General features: G+C 44.9%; 1 protein-coding gene across 2 annotated transcripts in view; it reads left to right on the top strand.

Moving 5' to 3' along the window:
* Positions 1-16634, top strand: part of cntnap5a (contactin associated protein family member 5a) — a 146062-nt gene extending 129428 nt beyond the window's left edge. For both annotated transcript variants that reach the window (XM_076030853.1, XM_076030854.1), the window contains exons 21-24: positions 2128-2215; positions 4437-4637; positions 12221-12295; positions 14120-16634. In XM_076030853.1, the coding sequence (XP_075886968.1) occupies positions 2128-2215; positions 4437-4637; positions 12221-12295; positions 14120-14358 (603 nt within the window). In that variant the 3' untranslated portion in view covers positions 14359-16634. The remainder of the gene's footprint in view (positions 1-2127; positions 2216-4436; positions 4638-12220; positions 12296-14119) is intronic.
* The last annotated feature ends 408 nt before the right edge of the window (positions 16635-17042 follow it).

The raw sequence follows: 17042 nt of genomic DNA, 5'->3' as shown, positions 1-17042 counted from the left end.
ATACTCGCAGGGTGGACTCGATGACGTGGCCGGCGAGTGTGTAGAACACACAGTAGGCTGAAGTTCCGCCAGAAGCCGCAGGAACAGTTCGTTGACAGACCTCCGTCATTTTTCAAGGAATGGATTCAAACTTAATCCGCCACCGCTCGGATTCATTCGGGAGTGTCGAGAATTCCCAGGGTGACTTTCCAAAACAGGAACATTTCTGCGCAGCTCTGCGGGAACTTGTCCACCGTCTCACATTATGCCGACATGCAACTGCGGTGCAGAAGCCGATTGGTCTCGCAGCAAAACATTCCGTGAAGGTCAGTTTGCAATGTATAAAAAAAAAAATTGCACCGTTTGTAAGGCATTTGCTAAAAAAAAATCGGGACATTGACCCTTTGAGTACGAACAGCAGGGAAAAAAATTAATCTTCATAAATATTAAATATTTTTGTCCTACTTGTGCAACATATACGGCACGCTAGCAGACAGCGGAACGTCCAGGACACGCTGATGAAAAAAAAAAAAAAAAAAAAACTGCACGCACCAGTGCTATTTTATTTCCGCCCACCCCCCCCAAAAAAAAAAAAAAACTGCTTTTCTTTTCCTGCGGCGACGCAAAAGAGAAGGACGCACGCAGCAGCACCAAAATAAAGCCTTTTTCTTCATTCCTTTGGCACCAGAGCGACGGGTCATGAGTCAAAGCCCGGCGACTAGCCTGAAAAGAAACAACCGAGATGGAACCAGTGCTTACAAAACAAAATAAATAAATAAGCAAAAAAAAAGTGATATTTCCAACCAGAAGTGCTCGGAGCAGCCTCACAAAAGAAGTGCTCTGAATAACAATTCTTGATGTAGCCCCTTCTCTGTTTTTTCATTTCTCCAACGCCTCTCTCAAGGCTGCTGCTGCCGCCGCTGCCGCCGCTGCTGCTGCCATACAAGAAATTAATTTAAAAAGAAGACATTGGCGCTCTGATTGGAATTCTGTTTAGACACAGTTGCCCCCCCCCAAAAAAAAAAAAAAAACCCTCAAATTTAGACGTAATAACAGGCAGTGTTTCTGCAGATATGTTCTGCGAATACGCACATTCCATGGGAGAGTCAATGTATTTCCTCTATAATTGGGTTTTTCTGACGCATATTGGTTATGTTATGGTTCCGCGACTTTCAGAATGGGGACAAACAAAGAAACGGAAGCAAACAGAGGCAAAAGATGGCATCTTGCCAAATAATACACGTAAAGAAAACATGCATTTGTATGTTCTGCACCATGCTTAATGCCATCGGGACGTTTGCTTCTATTTCAGATTTATTCGAATTTCAGCAGACACGGACAAAAACAGCAACACTACAGTCGTATTATTAAAAATTATTGTGCAAAAACAAAAAAAAGCTTTGTTGGGCTGCAGAAACATGTGTAGTTAACCCTCTGTTTGCAGCCCCCCGCTAAAACATTTTATTTTCCTGCTAAACGAAATGCTTTTGTTGGATATTCCGGTCATTTCATATAAATGATGCAACCATGCTTAAAATAAGAGATAACTGTACGACTGATTTGCATATAATTCTTATTAATTTACTTTACAAAGACTTTACAAAACACGAATATACATTATAGGATAAATATACGATCGTAGCACTGGGGCAGTTCTACAAACCATACAAAGTAATCGTAAAAAAAGAAGCAGCTCGGACCGATCCTAAACCTGCTCACACTGACAGATGGGTGACATTAAAATACATTTCCCATCCCTGTGAAATCGTCAGTATTGATTAACCGCCGTAGGCATTTTCAAAACGGCGGTGGGCGTCACCAGAAGCATTTTACCGCAGATCATCAAGTCGAGTGCGGCGAACTGAGTCAGCGCGGCGGCGGCAGAAGTGAAAGGTCGGAATCACTTCAAAGCCGGCGGTGGGCGGATATGGTGGTTGTGTGCGTGTGTGTGTGTGTGTGTGTGTGTGTGTGTGTGTGTGTGTGTGTGTGTGTGTGAGAGAGACAGAGAGGGAGAGAATGCGCGGCGGGGCTGCGCGAGAGCGCCGCGCTCGATCTATAATGTATTGTAATGTGCCACTGCAGCTGCTGCTACCACAGCTTAGATTTCTTGTAATCGCCTTGTTATTTGATTTCTCCCCACTCAACCAGATCGACCAGGACATCCACACGAAGTACACGCTGTCATCCGATGCAGAGCTGATCCTAATCAGATCCCTGACATTGGGCAAAGTCACCGGTAAGACCTCCAGCCGTGCCGAAAGGTTGAGAGGACCTCACCAGAAGTCCTGTCTTCCTTCCACGTGTTCTTTAAGTCTGTCTGTTTTTCATTGTCCAAGCCTAACGGGTTTGTTCGGCTTAAAATGCACAGAGCAAAACCAAAGTCTGGAACATCCTAGACAATATGGTTTGTAAAGTAGAATTACTATTACTTTTCATCCACCTGTGTTGGACCTGACTGGGCTTCGAAACATCGATCCGTTGGCCACTATACAGAAAAGAAGAAACGATCACATGCGTGCAAAATGTTTGGAACAGAAGGCTGCAGACTAGCGAGAGAAAAGTGGAACGTCGAGGCAGAAAACGCTTTCGATTGTTGGATTGCAGCGTCTCGTGTGTCCTGCAGTCTGTTTGAGACGAACAAGTCACCGTTGTTGTGAGAGAAAGACGTTCCGCGCTGGCCTCTGAATGGTGGAGGTCATGTTTGTGGTGTGAAAGACGGGGAAAGACTCCCCAAGAAAGGAAAAAAGGAAAAGGAAAAAGTATATTTTGTATGAAGGCAGTTATGTCCAAATGGTGATAGACAAAATTCTATCTATCTATCTATCTATCTATCTATCTATCTATCTATCTATCTATCTGTTTTCAGTTAAAAATTTAATTAATTCTTTGACTAATCAAATGCATGTGATGTGTAAAGGCCTCTGAGCAAGGAAGAAGCTGGTAAACAACATTTGGACCAAAAAGGAGTCAGAGTGTTTAGTTGTACTGGTCAACTGGCTACTACTGCGTTCTAGTTTGGTTATTATAGATATCCAGCACCAGTGTTGGGAAGATTACTTTGCAAATGTAGTTACAATTACAAGCTACCCTATTTAAAATGTAGAAGTGAAGAAGTGTAGCTATTGTAAAAAAAAAAAAAAAAGTAACTGATTACATTTGATTACATTTTGATTGTTTTTTAAAATTTTTTGTTCTCAACTTGACGGTCTTAAGCTTCCAGCAGTACTGAAAATCACAAGAACAAAAAATAACTGCCATAAAAAGGTCAAATTTCATTATATCTTTTTACCATGACATCATTCTGAGATACAATACTATGGCACCATGACTATCTTTTAAATGAGCAAAATCCATCACCTTTTTGCAAAGATTTGCCTGCTAAACCAACTACGGTAATTAACATTTCATTTAGCACTCAATGGATGCCATTGAAAATGCAGCAAATGTATGTGTATGCCCTATCTGTGCTGTCTATTCGCTAATTGCAATCTTATAATAAAACTGTGGGCACTGCTGTAGCTTAGTGTCAATACAGTGCCAGATCAGCATATAAAATGTACTGTAAAAGCAATTTGGTAAAAAAAATAAATAAATATATATATATATATATATATACATATCTTTATATATATACACGTATAAATATAAATATAAATATAAATATATATTTATATATAAATATATAAATATATTGTTAATTTATTTATTTTTGTAAAAAAATAAATAAATATGCAAAATGTCCAGATGCAATTCAAATTATAATCATGAATAATTCCACAAGGTTTTTTAAATCACATTTTTTTTTCCAGTTACATAACTGATTACAAGTGTCAAGTACATAGCATCAGCATTCATCTAGGAATCTCTCCACTAAATCACTCCACTAGAGTCCTATTGTTGTAGGCTGGGACAAGCGGAGAACAGTCGAAAAGTCAAAGTAAGAATGAAAGGAAAGCGTAGAAAACGTTGGTTTTTGGAGAGACTGGCAGAGAGGAACAGACTGGAAGCAGAGCTGGAGGCAGCTGAGATTAAAATGTTGAGCTTTAGTTTGGGGGGTGACCAGGATGGATCGGGATCAGGATCAGGATTGAGGACATCTGAGAAACAGTGAATTATTAGATGTTTAGATAAAGCCAGGGAGGCCAGACCGACTCCAGAGGAGGGACAGCGAATGTATCGCCTGACGGATTCAGACAGCAGGACTAGTGGAGGAAGGTCGAATAGATTTACGGATGTAGCGGAAGAGGAGACGGAGTTAGTCGGTGTGAGAGAAGGGGGTGCAGGGGACGGGTTTAGATGGAGGGAGATGATTCACTGGGAGCCCAACCTGAAGCTCATGTGACAACTGAACGTGAACACACCTGCCTCGCCTGGTTTCTCACTTTGGCGAATTTGGGATTTTTGGGGGTCGGTGGTGTGAAAATGAAAGCTTGACACCTCCGCGTTCTCCACTCCAGGGAGGGAGAACTTCAACGAGAAGGTGTCGCAGGCGGCGTCCCACGGCTTCGTGGGCTGCCTCTCCGCCGTCCAGTTCAACCACGTGGCTCCCCTGAAGGCGGCGCTGATGAACCGGGGCAGCTCTCTGGTCACCATCCGCGGCCCGCTGGTCCAGTCCAACTGCGGCGCTCTGGCCGAGTCCACCTCGCACACACTGCAAGGTAGGCTCCAATGATGAACGTCCTTCACCCTAGCGATTTAAAAGATGTCTGGATTGTTGTCGGGGATGCGGGTTAATCTATATTAAAATTAATTAATTAATTACATTAAGTCGTTTGTGATTCATGCAGCTCTCAGCAGTCATTAGAAACCACAATGCGGTCGTGACGTTCGATAACAAGTCGAACCAAAGGTGCTGTGCCAACACAGACTCTGCTAATTTTTCCACAAAAGCTTAATGGGTTTAGAATAGGGAGCCGTAAAAATTGAGAGTTCAGCTAATAGCCGCACATTGATATTAAAATTACAGATTATTATTATCCCGCTCTTTAATTCTCAGTGCCAAAACAGCCCAACTGTCAAAGCACAACGCAGCCTCGCACCTTCAGAGCAGGAAATGACTAATTCTAAAATATCCTCCAGAGAAATTAACATGTTAAAGTCACAAGTATCTGAGTCGGTCTTCCTTAAAGTCTTGCGTCAGCCTTTTCGCCAAAACAGTTAAAAGGCCAATCGCGGGCGATATTGACGCTTCGGCGCGACAGTCGATCCAACACCGGGCGCGTCTGGTATTGTGGGTATTGATAGTTGAGCATCGATCCGCACGGCACGAGAGCGCAGCAAACGGTATTGTCTCCAAGGGTACGCACTCAACGGCAAATTACCTCGACGGAGTTTAATGTTTTATTCGGAAGGATTGTCTGTTTTGAAGGTCCCGTATTCGACCCCCATTTTCAGGCCCTTGTTCTCTTTAATAGTTGACTTCGGTGGTGCATCCTTGCTGGCGTAATTCTCCAGCAACACCGGCAGCTCTCCAGCATGTTTAGCCCCCTGTGTGCAGCCTCCTTGTTAAAACTCTGGTTCCCCAACGGAAAGCCGATTTGTTGGGCATCCGTTTGCTTTCGATGGCTCTCTTGGGGGCGGAGCCAAAATCCTTTCCCTGGTGGTGTTACCACCTCCACAGGAAAGGATCAGCGGCTGCTGAAATTGCGCAAAACCTAAATAAAATGAAACCCAATTAAAAACTAGTAATGGAAACAGCTACATTTCGAGAAACCTCTCAAACATCACTAAAAGTTTTTACGCTCTCATGAGGTGTTTTTTTCAGACGTATCGATATAGAAGTATATCGCAAAGGTGTCATGGAAAAGACTTTTTCGCATTTACGCGTCACCGGACGTGACGTACGGGGTCACGTAACCAGTTAACTTCAAGTGGAAATGGCGCGTTGTGTTTGGACAGAGGAGCAGATGGAATATTTTTTAAAAGTAATCAAAGAGAAAAATATAACAACCATTCTTGACGGCAAACAAACGATCGCAAACGTAATTCTCGTAAATCTCGCGGGACGAGATTTTACGAGAATTACAATTTACGCGCTTCACCCCGTCCAATGGAAACACCTGCAAATCGCAGTTGTACTTAGTCGAAATTTTGGAAACATTGCTTTTATTTTGCGAAAAACTGTAATGGAAACGAGAGCCCCTTGGTGAAGTCTCAACAGGAGGATTTTACAGAGCTGTGGGGAAAAACGGAGCAAGAAAGTATACATATGGACTTCTCTGACCATTTGGTTACGGGTTACTGTTAGAAAAGATCCTTGTATGCCAAATATCCCACTCTAACCACTGACCACTGGTTCATGCGGGGTTAAACCATTGAAAATACACAAAGCAACACTCACCTACTCCTGCCTTGTAATTCCTAGTCATCCACCTCCAGCGTGTCTCGGCTCGCTCTCCTGTTTTCTTGCTCCTTTTTTTTTTTTTAGGAGGAGGAGGAGGGCGACATTTAATCCTCCATTCAACAAACGCGGCCGCCAACAAATACCCATTATGGCCTTTTTTTAGCCGTCAGATTTCCCACTTTTCAATCACTCGTTCAGACAAGAACGTTAATTCCTTTTCCAGTTCCGGCACGTTGATAAGTGGGAAATGCATTTTTTTTTTTTCCCAGCTTTTTTCACTTGCCGCCGCAGCAATTTCCATATCTCCAGAATGAATAAGTGAGTGACAACATGAGCTCTTTAGAGGGCGATTTTGTATAATTAGCTTACATTGCACGAATTAAATAATAATAAAAAATACTAATAATTACAGGCACAGCAATCGTTGATAAGGCTAATTGCGGTGGCCATAATTAGCTCCTCTCTGTCCGGTTGACGTTGAGGCTCTGCGGCTCTTTGTGTTACGTTTTTTTTTTTTTTTTTTTTTTTTTTCCCCTCCGCTTCCCAATCAGGCCAGCCTCGCCCCCTAGCAGACCGCGCTAGGTAGCGCAGGAGATAGATGTCAAGGAGGAGTCGGCGCGTCTTCGGCTTTTTTTTTTTTTTTTTTTTTTTCCCTCACATGGGCAACAAGTACATTACCGTCAGACAGCATCCGGCGTCCGCTCGAGGAAATTGTGCTCGCCGAAGCTCTTGTTTGCCCGCGTCAGGATCCCGAAGCGACAATCTAATCACAGCACAGTCCTCTTTTCTTTTCTTTCCCCCCCCCCCCCTCCCCCCCTCCCCCCACTTCCTCCCGTCCCGTCTGTACAGCAGCGCGTCGGCACGGCGATCCGTCCTGGTTTAAAGCTCCCACACTGGGCCGCTGCCTCTCTGAGCGCCCCCGGCAGGGCGGGGAGGGGGAGGGGCCCTCGCGCATTGATCAATACCTCGGCTCTCACGCGGCCATCAGTCTAAATGTTGTCGCCTGTCAGTCGACGAGGTGTAGCCGGCGCCATGCCGCTACACCTGCATCCTTCAGCCGCTCATCTGGCAGAACAGATGCATTTCTAATTCGGAGCTCGGGGGCGGCACCATTTTTCACACTTCAAGCTCTTAACAGTCGAAGATTCAACGGCAATGTGCTTTGTTCTGAGCGACCCAGAAGTGTTTTTCTCAACGCAGAACAGCAAAACTCTTCAAGTTTTTTTTTTTTTTTTTTTTTTTCCATAAGGTATAATCATCAGTCACACGGTAGAGTGTGTGCTGCATTTTCAAAGAGGTGAAACTGGTTGCGATCGCTGGGATTTTAAGGCTGAAAGGCATCTCGGCCTTCAGTGACGTCGTACTTAGTCCGACCTGTTTAATCCACCTCACCACCATCGCCACCATCGATAGTCTCAAATCTCAAAAGTAAATGGCTGATTTTCAGGCATTAGTCGACAACGTAAGTCCAGCAAAAATACGCTGTCTGCTTAAACAAGTTTGTTCCAGATAGCTGTGCATTGTCTGCATTTCATATTAGACACCAACAAGGTAATGAGGGAACAAACTGTTTATTGAAAATAAAAGTAAACAGATCATTTGCATTTGTTTTTGAAAATATCATAACAGCGTAACAGTTGAACAGTTGTGTCGTGTGATTCTGTTTTTACCTTTACCTTCTCCGACTTCAGCCATCGGACTGTCGGTGTTAGTTAAATCTTTCAGGCTCTCACGAGCGACTGTCCAATCGCAGTTCAGCATAAGGCCGGCTAGATGGCCTCGCTCTCGCACAGACTTGAGATCTGATTGGCTGTCGCGACTGGCTGTGGTTCATTCACTTCCAGCGCACAGGTTTCAGATTTCACAGGACCTGACAACACGAGCCAGCTGAAATCTGATTGGATGAAAACTCCACGGTAGTGTACAACTCTGGAAACGGCGCAACCAAGTTGATATTATATTATGTGAGAAAGACAGACCCGGGAGAATAGGGAAAACATTATCATAATTATAGGGGGAAAGTAACTTTTCAGAGTATGTTTAGGCCTTCACAGAAGGTCTCTGCCCGCCACTGCTGAAATCGAGCCTGAAGTGTTTTCACAGGGCTGGCCTGAAGCACTTTGTGTGCCCATCAAACTGCAGGCTGCCATTCAAATCCCACAGACGCAGAAGAGGCAACTCCAGAAATCTCCAAAGGATTAGTTGGGATGCTAAAGCGTTGCAGGCGTTTTCACATTTGAGAAAGAGAGAATGACATTTGGCCAATTGGGCCAATGGGAAGGCTCGGGCTGTTCCCAACTGGCTCAGCCAGCGGTCGGACAATTTGATTGGCTGTGACCGCTTCATCCAATCACTCAGCGCGAGTTCAGTTGGGTTTCTTTTTGCTGTACCTCTCCTTTCCCAATATATCACAATTTGCTTCCCCCCCCCCAATTTTAATACGTGGACGCAAAAAAAAAAAAAAAGAAAAAGTAAGTAGATCCAGCAGATTCAGGAAACGATTACGTCCGGTTAGTGTGACACACATCCTCTTTGACGTCATTATTGGATGGTGGTAAATGATGCAGACGGCAGCGCCCACCTCTCCGCCGGCTCTCGCCTCATCCATCTCTCGTAAACAAATGCGGCCGACGACAGAAACGTGTTGCCACAATAAATTTCCAAGTCAAAGGATTCAATTAAGGGGTTCCTCGGCGTTCGCATGCTTTTTCTTTTTTTTCTTTTTCTTTTTTTTTTCAAATTGGAGCAGATGAGAGGAGGCCCTGATTTGAGCTCGGAGCGCCGCAGTAAATAACAGGGAGCCCATCAGTCTTCATTCCTGTGAATAATACAGCAGCAGCGTGGGCGCCACCGTGGGCTCGGCATGCGAACGCAGCGGGGCTGCAGCAACACGTAGCAGCGAGCTAATCTGCTTCCCGGGCCCCTGTGAAATGGCTGCACGCCGCTATCTCTCAAATTAAATTGGTTAAGGCTGGCGGAGCCGGGACCCCCGCGCCCACCTCGCACTCACTCCCCATCTCAGAACATGCATCATGCATGCGGCACGGGAAAGTTTTGTCGCCACTATTTTTGCCCCTGTGCAGGTAACTTTCTCATGTTTTGTTCGACTTGTTTCGACGGAAGCTTATTGCCATACTTTAAAAAAAAAAAAAAAAAAAAAGAGGGCTCAGTTATAGAAGAAGAAGAAGAAGACCTTTATTGATCCCACGATGGGGAAATTTGCATAATTACAGCAACAACAAAAAAGAAAAAAGAAATTGGCTACAGTGCAAAAGGTCAAGAATTATATTAACTGACGATATAGACAAAAAAAAAATAGTTCTAAGTATGTACAGAAAAAAAGGAGAGATAAAAAAGCAAGATATCTACATATTAAACGTCAAAGTTTCACATTTTTAACATGATCATTTTCACATTATTTCATGAAATTTTCACCTTGTTATGTGTTAGGGAAAGGCTCAGCATTGCACGATTGTGTGAAAGGTTTCATGTTTTTACAAGATGATTTCACATTATTAAGCGATAATGAAAAGCTCAATATTATTTATTAATGTGAGAAGCTTCGCCTTTTACTGGATTGTTTTAGCATTGACGGATGGAAACTGAACGAAACAGGGCACACGCTAGGCACTCGTTTTGCATGATTTAATTAAACTGTACGATGATGACGTTTGTGTTTGCGTGTTTGCTTCGAGGAGAATGAGGTGATACCGTAGGATGAATGAATCCGACTCCTGAGGTAGCGTCGTTCCTCAATGATCCACTGGGGGCAGTACGGTGCCTTCGTTATCAAGAAATAACGTGAAAATTTTCTCGGAAAAACATGAAACTTTTCACGTAATTACTTGACACTGAAATAACATGATGGATTCATGTAGTAACGTGAAAATTATCTCGGAAAGAAATGGGAAATTTTCACACAGCAATACGTATCCGTAGGTTTAGATTCGCACATGTACGCTAAAGAAGATGAATATTCTTTTATTCCTCGGCGCTTTCACGTTTCTCGTCGCGAGGCTGTTAGCTCCCAGTGGCGGCAGAGAGGTACTTCCGGCTCCCTTACTTTCCAATTTAGTTTCACGCATGTGAACTCCCTCGTTCACTTGCGGCGCAATTAAAGATTATTAAAGCAATTAAGAAGATAGCGAGCGCCTCCGCGCTGAAACGCCTCTCCTCTGGAGGTTTTTCGGGACGCGTCCCCGCCCGGCCGACGTGTTGGGGGAGTTTTCGCAGCAGCGTTCCTTCTCCCTCTCCCGGGGCATTCCGCCACTCTTCTGCCCTCCCCCCCTCCCTCACCCCCACCCCCACCCCTCTCTCTGTCCTTCTCGGGCTCTCTTGGCGTCTGTGGCCACACGGCGCGGCCACGCTTCACTGATTAAACATTTCATTGATGTGTTTGTGCGGGCGGCCAGCCGGCCGGCCATGCGTGATGACAGGCGGCGATCATACCGTCAGGTTAAAAGCACCGAGGGCGGCCGCGGGCCACGCCCCGTCGGCTCCCCCCTTCTGGTTCACCAACCGAATTGATAATTTATCACTGGGCGCCGTCCGGCTTGTAAACAGTCTGAGCAGCTCCGGAGTTATCAGACGCGTTTGAAGGAAAGCCTTGTAAAATTGACATGAAAGCGAGAGGCGGCAGTAAAAGCTCGGTCATTAACAGTGATGGGTGAAAGTGGTCGCACTGTCGTGATGGCCAATAAAAACCCAAAGTACGTCTAAAAATAAGAGGTGTTTGGACAGGAATGAATATTTAATTTGGGGAAAACAAGTAATAAAGTTTTGAGGGTGATGTTATTTTATGGCACTCAAACTAACACAGGAGATTCTACTTATGCAGACTGTGAAAGATGCTCAAGAATATATTTATCATATTGTTTTTATTGGAATTTACTCAAATGAAATTTTTGCATTCGCCCCCTCGTCTGCAGAATTTCTGCAAGTAATTGCCAACAACTAAGGGAAACAACGCTTCTGCGTCATCTACATTGACACAAACAACACAGACATCAAATCAAACTTGCTTGGCCGACGTTAAAGGGCCCAAAATTAGACATCTTTCTTTTCCTTCAATTGGGAATTTGAAAACAGACTCTTGCTAATACACTAGCTTGTAGCTTCCTGCTAGATATGATGCCCTGTCGGACCCACCCTCCAACACGAGGTGGCGTCAGTGGGAGGAGCTAAGGCTCAGCTTGGATATGTTCCCTTTGTGACATCACGGGGGTGGGGGGGGGTTTCTCTTTGTGGAAAAGCTGAGCAAATAAATGATGTTGAGGATGAACGTTTGTCTTTTCTGCAAACCAATCAGGAGTTCCATAATGTTCGTCATAGGAAATACTGGGAGCGAATGTGCCAACGGCGCAAACCAACGCGAAGCAAATGCACTCGATGCGTTCAGTGGGAGTCGACATCTCACATCTTGGTGCAGCCGGACGTCGCCTGGTTGTTGTCTTGGCAGCTCCCTCCCACAGTGCCACGGCAACACACACACACCACACACCAGAGAGCCTGTTCACCACTGGTAACCTCATTCCGACTGACACTCTGGCTCAGTGCAAATGGGGCGAACGCGCGCTCCGCCCACCTTTCTCGCTGTCGAGTCAAGTCCATGATTCCGATGTGGATGGTGTTCGAGGAGTTCGGGGCGGCGCGGAGAAATGAGGCTCTACTGGGAAAATTGATTTCGTCAGCATGTGATGAAATCTTGTTTAATTTTGGATGTTTTACGCCTCAGGGACGAAGGTGACAACCGCTGTTTTTACTCTCTTTTTTTTTTTTTCTTTTTTTTGTCTTCACACATGCATCTGCTGCGTGATGGCAACCTTAATGAATTTGTGTCATGTCTGTGTGTGTGTGTGTGTGTGTGTGTGTGTGTGTGCGTGTGCGCGTGTCTTCCAGATCAAACCGTCACAGCAAACAAAGACAAGGAGCCTCACGGCGGCAGCAGCCAAAAGGATCTGGCTGTAATCGCAGGTCTGCTTCCTCTCCTCCTTCCTGTTTCCCCTTCCTCCTCCTCCTCCTCCTCCTCCCGTTCCCATAGTCTTGTCTCTCCTCTGATTAGCCGAGAATGACTCCCAGCTGTTTGTTATTTGTCACTCTCTCCATTCACCCCCCCCCCCTACTCCCACCTCTCTGTCACCATAATTCAATCTCACCTCCAGCTCGTTTTCATTACCGCTGCTATCGCATCCCGTGCTGGAAATTCACAATTAAGGTTGATGATGATGTTAATGGTGATGTGTTGAGGATTTCGTCGCGGCCTTGTTTTCTCCTCGCACTCCAGCACACCGCGCAGGCGTCGGGGCCCGGAGAGCCTTTTTAAAAGGGTAGATTTATACCGGCGGCGGGGGGGAGATAATGGATGCAGACACTTCGGAGGGAGGGAGGGGGGGCGATGGAGAGGTAACCTGTTGCCTCTGTTTATATCCAACCTCGCCGCCCGCCTGCCGACAAGGAGGCCGCTGCGCAGAGGTTGATGCCGCGGAACGTCCCCCGTTCGCGGCAAAATATTTGGAAAGACACGGGGAGGAGGCCGGGGTCTCATTAAGCAAACGTGCAGGCTAGCGCTGCTGCCCACGAGTGATTTCAAAGAAATGTGCTTGTTTTGCCTCAGAGCGTTCAGTCGATCCAGTGCAGCGTGTTCGCATTCATATGTTCTAATCATGAGTAGTAACAAGACCTCAAAGGTTGCCTTGTATTTTTCATGTAGGATTGCAAGTTTTGGTTGGCACACACAGACACACACATGTACTGTATATATGTGTACATGTGTATTTATATATATATATATATAAATGTATATCACTGATGATGTGTCCCATCCCTAGGATGTATCTTAAAACAAACTATACATAGATATATATATGTGTGTACATGTAAGTATGTATGTTTGCGTGTATGTGTGTATATATACATATATAGTAGATGTATGTATATACCTATATATGTATACTGTATATACATATCTATATACTGTATGTATATATACACACATATACAGTATAGGTGTATATATATGTATACATATAAATACATATATGTATATATATATATATATATATATATGTATATATATATATATATATATATATATATATATATATACATATGTGTGTGTGTGTGTTTGTGTATGAATTTATGTATGTATATAAATGTAGTGTACATATATATATATATATATATATATATATATATATATACATATACATATATATATATATATACACACACGCACACTCACACACATACTGTATATGCAATGTATAAACACATATATGTGTAACTATATATATGTGTGTGTGTTTGTGTGTGTGTCACACACTCACCCATACATACACACGGGCTTATTGCAGGAACCATATTAAAAACGTTCTGCTGCTCTCAGTTTAGAATGACGCGGTGATAACAAAATGAATAAACAAAACAAAATAAATGAACAAAGAGAGGTTTTCCTTTGCATAATGAAGTCGAAAATTAAAAAATTACAAAAGCAAATAGCTGGATATTCTAAAATTGCCTGCGCCAAGTATGCACACAAAGTAAACGTGTCTTCAGTATCAGGGTGAAAAGGGTGATATTGCTGTTATTAAACATATCACATATAACACAAATAATGGAAACCTCTTCGAACCAGTGGTTAGCTTTAGGTGTTTGGCTGTGCTTGTGTTGCAGGGAAATTGATCCACCGGGTGTCGCTTGCCTAAAGTCCCTAAGCGGGCGTTACAAGATCAGTGCGCCGAGATCAGGACTGGAGGTCAACAACGTCTAACGCTCTCCCCCTCCCCGCTGTCTCCCCAGGTGTGGTCACAGCTGTGGTCTTTATCTCAGTGTGCGCCCTGGCTGCGATAAGCCGCCTCCTCTATCAGCAGCGGCAGGCCCAGAGGAGCGGCGGAGGCGGCGGCGGCGGCGGCGACGGGAGCGGCGGGAACGGCGGCGGCATCAAAGACGACAACAGGCACAGCATGTACACGGACTACAGGACAGAGCTGCACCTCCACAACTCAGTCAGGGACAACATGAAGGAGTACTACATCTGACCACGGCGTGCGCTCTCTAACTCTCTCTGTCTCTCTCTCTGCGTGGACACCCCCACCCACCCCCACCCACCCCGAACCCTCCACCAACCACACCCCACCCAAGACGACGCAAACTTACCTCTCCGTCATGAAAAGGATTAAAACAGGTGGACCTGCGAGGTTTGTCGCCGCTTGAAGAAGAAAAAAAAAAAAGTACAACAAGAAAAACACCCATCCTGGGAGTCCCTGGGGAACGCCACTAGCCTGTAGTCGCCCACTCCCGCGGGAAAAATTGCTCCAGTAGCACGCAGTGCGGCTGAATCCTTACAGTGTAATTTGATGTTGGTGAACCTTTTTTCCGAAATCAAGCTGCTGTGGTTTCCCGTGGTCGCAAGTCGTGTAAAGCCGAACAAACTGAAAAAAAAAAAAAAAAAACGAAACGAAGCTAAACAACTAAAACAGAAGACAAAAAAAACCAACGAGTGAATGTCCCCCGCAGCACAGGACCCGAGGCGGTGGGTGGGCGGGGGCCCGGAGGGGCGGGGCCAAGAGGGGACGCCGCGAGTTGCAAGCCAAGGGCAGTGGAGGAGCCGCCGTCCGTCCCGAACGCGCACAACTCGACGACGTCTCGTTTTCCCAAAGAGGGAAAAAGAAGAAGGTGGAGGAGGACGAGGATGAGAGAAACGACAACCCTTCAAATGCTGAATCTCTCCACATTGCAGTGGGACTCACTAAATTGTACTTGCAAGTCAGGAAATGTAGGCCAGGCCTGTAAGATATGCGCGCATTCGCTGCTGTCTTTGTTTTCTTTCGTCAGTGGTGGTGGTGGTGATGGTGGTGGTGGTGAATGTTTTAGAAGAGGTGGGGGTGGGGGTGGGGGGGAATGGGACAATACTGCCTATACTGTATGAGTGCCTAATTTGCATATGAGTTTTTATTTCGACATTTTAGAATCTATTCATGTGATTTGCACAAAAGCGGTCGCATTTGCATAGAGATGAGCTCATTGTCATTCAGTCCTGTAAGCCACTCTGCAGGGGGTGTTTGGGGGGGGGGGGGGCGTGAACAAAAATTATGTGGGTGGGCGGGTGGGGTGTTAGCGTTCAAATTTCACGTCGAACATTCGGCCGTTGACCATTAGTTTGACTCTCAATCATGCTAATGGCAAATGACAAACCTTAAATAGTCCATTAGCTCCCGGGAGTTTTAATATTTTGGTGACTGACTGGGGTCTCAGGGCTACGACTGCGCTCAACGTTTTATCGAGCGTTTTCAAGCCTGGCATACCTGAGAGCGGGAGGGTAATGCTTCACGTTGAGCTAACTGCGAGTGAAACCGGTACATCCTATTTATTTAACTGTGCAATTTTTACTCGTCTCGTATTTTCGCAAACGCAAAAAATAAAAAAAAAAAAAAAAAAAAAAGTCCATACATACAAGTACGTGCGTGTTTTATCGTATCACGAGAGTAGCAAAAAGTAGAAAAACCTGTCGGTAGGACTAGATAGATTTGAAGTAAATACAAAGAGGTCGTCTGCATAGAGTATGAGGGAGGGCCCCTGCAAACCAAACTGCCCGACGAGCTGCCACCAATTGAATTGAAATCCATTTCTGGCCACTGTGAACTGCCTTGGCGAATAAAAACTTAATTTCCCTTGGGTTCATATGTTTATTATTCTGACATTTGATTGACACGATGGCTCAAGAGAAGATCTTGCCAAGCTCGTCCACAACAACAACCAGCGTCGCAGTCAAGAATCCTGTCGATCAGTCGAGGACAGTCAATGTGTCAATGCGGCCAATCATCGGGTCCCTCTGGAGCGCTCGCAGCAGTTTGGCGCGCACGGGCAGGACTGGCAGGGTAGTGTGAGTCACCTAATCGCTGGATAGAAGAGCTACACTACGCTCCGCTGTGACAACCGTCAGACAAAAAAAAAGAAAACCCTCTGTTCTGCACTTTTCCATGGTTACCTGGGTCAAGTTTTACCACTGCTTAAAGTTGCCACGCTTGAACCTCACTCGCTAGCTTAGTAATATGCAAGGACAACTTTCGACTGAAGCTCTTTCCCTTTTCTCGTGTGTTGACCTGCGCCTGAATACTTCTGTTACCAGTTAGAGATGTTTTATTTCTCTCTCTTTTCTTTTTCCTTTCTTTTAACTGCATTATTCAGCAGTCTTAAAAGCTTTTTGCAACCGTTGCATGCGGGTTTATTTGGATGACAGGGGATAAGTGGCATCTTCTCCATAATTGAAAACCGATTCCTCATCTGATGTCAGACTCTGGTCGATCCACGGAAATGAGAAAAAAAAAAAAATACATGGACGTAAACTGAAGATGAGAGTATTCCAAGTGCGGTACTCTGGGTTTTTAACGGGTTGGAAAATCCAGAGTTAAAATCTCCTGACCCGAACTTAAAACTTTTTATCCCGTTTAGAGTCCAGGCAAAGGCCATCTTTGTCTAAAAAGAAATATTTGACCACCACACCAGAGCCCAAAGAAGAACCCAGGGTGCGCGGCTGGGAGGACCGTCCATTAACGTTTCATGTGTGTTAAACTCCATTCACTCAAATCCATAAATGTCTGTACAAACTCTGAGGGAAAGCAATTTTTTTGGGTTCGTTTTTTTTTTTTTCTCTCTCTCTCTCTCTCATTTGCTCGTCGGACCGACGGACTATTAGACGGACGGACTATGGACGGACTATGGA

The sequence above is a fragment of the Nelusetta ayraudi genome, unplaced genomic scaffold (assembly GCF_046127955.1).
Source record: "Nelusetta ayraudi isolate G7.1 ecotype Tasmania unplaced genomic scaffold, CSIRO-AGI_Nayr_v1 ptg000031l, whole genome shotgun sequence".
Classification (NCBI taxonomy): Eukaryota; Metazoa; Chordata; class Actinopteri; order Tetraodontiformes; family Monacanthidae; genus Nelusetta; species Nelusetta ayraudi.
This window is presented reverse-complemented; position numbering and strand designations above follow the sequence as displayed.